The sequence below is a fragment of the Notolepis coatsorum genome (assembly GCF_963971535.1).
Source record: "Notolepis coatsorum genome assembly, chromosome: 3".
Lineage (NCBI taxonomy): Eukaryota > Metazoa > Chordata > Actinopteri > Aulopiformes > Paralepididae > Notolepis > Notolepis coatsorum.
Genome location: NC_140167.1, coordinates 14010345 through 14015458, shown reverse-complemented (window position 1 = coordinate 14015458; position 5114 = coordinate 14010345). Strand labels below are relative to the sequence as shown.

The window sequence follows — 5114 nt, the reverse complement described above, 5'->3', positions numbered from 1 at the left end:
TTTGCCACCGATACGATCGTCTATGAGCCATATCGCCGATACACTGCCGATACCGAATCGTTTTTGGTTTTATAATTTATTTAAATTTTTATATATATATATTATATAATTATACTTGTAGTTGTATTATCTGCGAGACATCGCCACCACGCAACAAGTCAAAATGCTCGCTATCTGCAAACAGCTCCACTGTCTGTGTGTATACTCTGCTTTGGTCAAATCACATGCCCTCAGCGTCCCCAGTCAGAGCGATAGTTCAACTTGACTGTTCAGTTATGAAGCATGATAGCTATTAGCCAAACAAGCTGCAAAAACGAATGTCAATTATGTTATAAGACATTGATATCAGGAGCTATCTGTAGCTACTGCTAGCTGGCTAGATAACGTTAAGACAACGCCTCATGTATTAAACTAAAGTGAACTATTTAGTTTACTGGGTCATTTCGTTTAAACAGTGAGCTAACGTGAGCTAACGTTAGCTACCTAGCTAACGGAGGTATCATGCACTCGACTATTGCTGGAGCATTTGTTGATATCAGGAGCTATCAGTAGCTAGCCAGCTAGATAACGTTAGACAATGCCTCATGTATTAAACTAAAGTGAATAGTTTGACTGGGTCATTTTTGTTTAAACAGTAACGTTAGCTAGGTAGCTAACGTTAGCTCACAGAGGTCGCATGCACTAGAGTAGACTATTGCCGGAGACATGGGAGGGGGAGGAGGAGGGGGAGGGGCAGTGCGCTGCAGAAGCAGCCAATAGTATATAGCTGCAGAGCCGCAGAGCGCGCTCTCAGGACCGGCGCTCTCAGGACCGGCGAGCATGAGCGGCGCTCTCGGGGCCGGCGCCACCCACCCAATGCTGAATTGGAGTATTGCACTGTGCGCTACAAACAGGCCAGAGGACTGTACAAACTACTTCGAAGTGGTTATGCTTTGGCCCTCTTTCAAAGTGGGTTATGCTTAGAGTTATGGTTAGAGTTCGGTCTTTGCTGTACGCGGGCTAGCCAATCAGAGAAAATCACGCCTCACAGCAGGGCCCTCAGAGTGCCAGTCCTGAGAGCGCCGGTCTGCGGCTCTGCAGCTGCATGCTTCTCGCTGCAGCAGCAACTGTGTGCCTGAGAGAGAAGTCAGCGAGTGAGAACTCCGCTGAGAATTGGATCATGTTTTTCGATCGGTTTTCACGATCGGCGAAAATAAAGCATTATCGGAATTCACCGATCTCATATTTATACTGAATATCGGCCGATACCGATCGCTGGCCGATCGATCGGGGCATCCCTAGGTTAACCCCTTTCACTGTCAACATGACAAAGGGATAACCCTTTCACTAACACACTACAGAAGGTTAACCCTTTCACTACCACACTGCCGTCTGTAGTGTGGTAGTGAAAGGTTAACCTTCTGTAGTGTGGTAGTCAGGGGTGCGTTGCTGATTTCAAAGCTGGTTGCACAGTGTTTTAATAACGCCACGTGCACGCACGCTCCCGCGCATGCGCATAGATGTTCCCTCGCATACGCACAGACTAAAGACAGTGCCTAATTGCCTCTATGAAGGAATGTAACATCATTTCATTCAAAAGGTTTGTGTGAATGTATCGGGAAACGTATTTGAACACACCTGACGACCTGCGCTATTGTTATGCAAAGTAGCCAGGTGGGTACTTGGCGAGTTGGCGCATCAGTCGAGTGCAGCGCATTCCTGTGTGCGTGCGCGTGCTTCTGCTCACATAGCCGGGTTGCACGGCGTGCAACCTCGTCCCATGAGCAACGCACCCCTGGTGGTAGTGAAAGGGTTAAACATACCCCGGAATTCATTATTTTTTTTTGTATCTACTTTTTCTCCCCATTGTTCTATTTTTCTCCCATCCCAATTTCGTATTATCCAATTCTTCCCTCCCCTGTCTCGAACGTTGCTAGACCATGCCTCCCACTGGTCGGCTGCAATGTGGACCAAGCCTTGCATCACGTGTCCCCTCCGGTACACGAGGAGGCAGCCGTCGCATCTTTTCACCTGCACAGAGCGATCTCTCAGCGGCGAGGAGTAACGCGTGGGAGGCTCACGCTGCCCCCGATACTTCCTGATTCTGCTGTACAGGCGCACCAACCGACCTGTAGGAGTCGCTGTCCACAACGTCCGATCCCCACCCACCGGCTTTCCCCACCCCCTAACACTGCCAATTGTATTAGTATGAACGACCAGCCAAGCCGGAACAAGCAACGCAGAGAGCTGGGCTCGAACCCAGCATCTCCTGCGTTAGTGGCGACTGGCGAGCGCCTTGCCCACTGCGCCACTTAGCCGCCATCCCGGAATTCATTCTTAAAATGCCTGTGGAATTAGATTCATGGGATTTTCATACAAAAAAAAAATATATATATATATATATTTTACAACTGGAGATGAGCCCAATCTATTCAGCCTGTGTGATTCTGAGCAGCGAGCGACGTGTCAAACGCCCACCGACTCAGCCTCTCAGACGGTTAAAATGCCATCCGTTGCCAGTGAGTTCGGAGGGAGAGGACGGCGAGCGGAGGAGGCCCCCCCCCCCCCCCCCCCCCCCCTCCATGTGGTCATCACTCATTCCACACTGGCCACAATCTGCTAGTAGCTACTGTAGCTGTCCAATCCCCATTAGCCCTTCTGCTCTATTAGATTAGATTCAAATGTATCGTCATCATTATACAGTAAAGTACAGCGAAAAGAAGGGTTCGACCAGAGTTTAAATGTAGCACTAAAGTGCAATAGTGATATACAATGTACAGGTGATTAAACGATATGTACAGATATAGTATCTCCACAGATACTGTATGTAAAAAGGATTATATGCAGGTATGTACAGACAGATGTGGATATTTATATATATATACAGTAAGAATAAATATACAGTGCCAGTCAAAGGTTTACTTTGGACACACTTTCTCATCGAACTGAATGAGAAGGTGTGTCCAAACTTTTGACCGGTACTGTATATATACACACGCGGTATATATAGCATTATTGTACGCGCTATCATATAACTATATAATGCAGGTGTATAGTAGGTATATAGAAGAATTCTATGCAGGAATATGCATATGCTGACATATCGATATATATATATAGGCGGTAAATGTATATATATCTAGTATATACAGCACTATTGTACATGCGCTCATACAGAGTATACGGGTAGATTATAGTATGAGGTAGGTAGTTATGGTTACAGTGTAGGGCGGTTGTAGACGGTGAAAGCAGTAGTTAGGTATAAATTGACTAGAGGCAACAGAGTTTAAAGTTCATACCTGCCGCCCACAGCTGTCTCTCTGCATCAATATTGAAGTATTATTCTACAAGCCCCTCCGGCGTGTGTGTGTTTGTACAACCAGGCCGAGCTGTGTGACTCAGAATGATGACGACGTCATTCCTTCAGAATAGCACACGGGGGGGCCGGGGGGGGGGGGGCCACAGGGGGGTCGGGGCGGGGGTCAGCGACGGTAGCGCTGGCTATTCTAGCGAGGAAAGGGTAAGGACTTCCTCCCCGGGCGGCCCCGCACACACACACACACACACACACACAATGGCCGTCCGCTCCCCTCCCCTCCCAAGCGCTGAGGTCAGGGGCGTGACTCCGGGAGTGACACACATTCGGGGAGGGTGTGTCACCTCTCCGGGTCCTGTAGGGCGGAGGGGGGCGGGGGATAAGGGGTTCGTAGGGGGGGGGGGGGGGGGGGGGCCTTTTCCGTCGATTCACTCCCGAAAGGCCTTGAGGGCCGCAGCAGCTCACTGACCTCTCGGAGACAGGAAAGGGCAGTTATTAAGTCACCGGCTACTGTGGCCGCTCCGGAACGTTCTCTATATCACGTACTCGAGCGCCCACTCTCTCTCTCTCTCTCGCTCCATTCACTCGCTCTCGTCGGTTTTCGCCCACTCTCTCGTTCGCTGAGTCCCACTCATTCTCTCTGTTCACGGCCACAGGTTCTCTGGTTATTTGTGGTGGGCCTGTTTTTGATATTGTGGGCGGGCCGCCATAAATAAACGTATGTGTTGCTCGCTCACTCACTCACTCACTCACTCACTCACTCACTCACTCACTCACACACTCACTCACTCACTCACTCACTCACTCACTCAGACTCACTCTGACTCACTCACTCACTCACTCACTCACATGTCTGGAATATGTTCTTTAAACTTCCTTTCGGTCTCTTTTGTGTCTTTCAGTCTCTCTGTTGTGTCTTTCTGTCTCTCTGTTGTGTCTTTCTGTCTCTGTTGTGTCTTTCTGTCTCTCTGTTGTGTCTTTCTGTCTCTCTGTTGTGTCTTTCTGTCTCTCTGTTGTGTCTTTCAGTCTCTCTGTTGGGTCTTTCTGTCTCTCTGTTGTGTCTTTCAGTCTCTCTGTTGGGTATTTCTGTCTCTCTGTTGTGTCTTTCTGTCTCTCTGTTGTGTCTTTCTGTCTCTGTTGTGTCTTTCTGTCTCTCTGTTGTGTCTTTCAGTCTCTCTGTTGTGTCTTTCAGTCTCTCTGTTGTGTCTTTCTGTCTCTCTGTTGTGTCTTTCTGTCTCTCTGTTGTGTCTTTCTGTCTCGTGTCTCCGCCTCTCTCAGTTCAGTTCTATTCACTAAGCTTTATTCACAATGGGGAGAAAAAGTCTTAATAATATTTTCAGAAAGTAATGACAAAACAGGTTAATATCTCTCTCTCTCTCTCTCTCTCTCTCTCTCTCTCTCTCTCTCTCTCCCCCCCAGTACCTGGGTCACGTGGAGGTGGAGGAGTCCAGAGGGATGCACATCTGCGAGGACGCGGTGAAGCGTCTGAAGACGGTAGGCCCCGCGCTTTAGACACCAGGCTCTCTCGCTCCTCTCAGGAAGCCTCTGCGACACTGGCCTCCTGCCAAGCCCCCTCTTCCTCCCCTCTTCCTCCCCTCCCTCCATCCATCTCTTCTAGGATCTCTTCATTGTCCCCTCCTACCGACTTTGTTACCTCTATCCTTTCTCCCCCCCCCCCCCTCATCTGTTAAGAGACAATCTTTAACAGAACACACACACATCCACCATACATAGGGGCAGTTTATCAAGCGAACTATCTCGTGTGTCATTGTGTTTCGGCACAGTGGTTTCCTCTCTCTCTCTCTCTGCGCACACTTTG

At 48.9% G+C, this 5114-nt stretch overlaps 1 protein-coding gene across 1 annotated transcript in view; it reads left to right on the top strand.

The window, feature by feature from the left end:
• The first annotated feature begins 4718 nt into the window (after window positions 1–4718).
• numb (NUMB endocytic adaptor protein) overlaps window positions 4719–5114 on the top strand; it is a 37638-nt gene continuing 37242 nt past the window's right edge. The window contains exon 1 of the mRNA XM_084310252.1: window positions 4719–4789. Within this exon, the coding sequence (XP_084166378.1) occupies window positions 4751–4789 (39 nt within the window). The 5' untranslated portion in view covers window positions 4719–4750. The remainder of the gene's footprint in view (window positions 4790–5114) is intronic.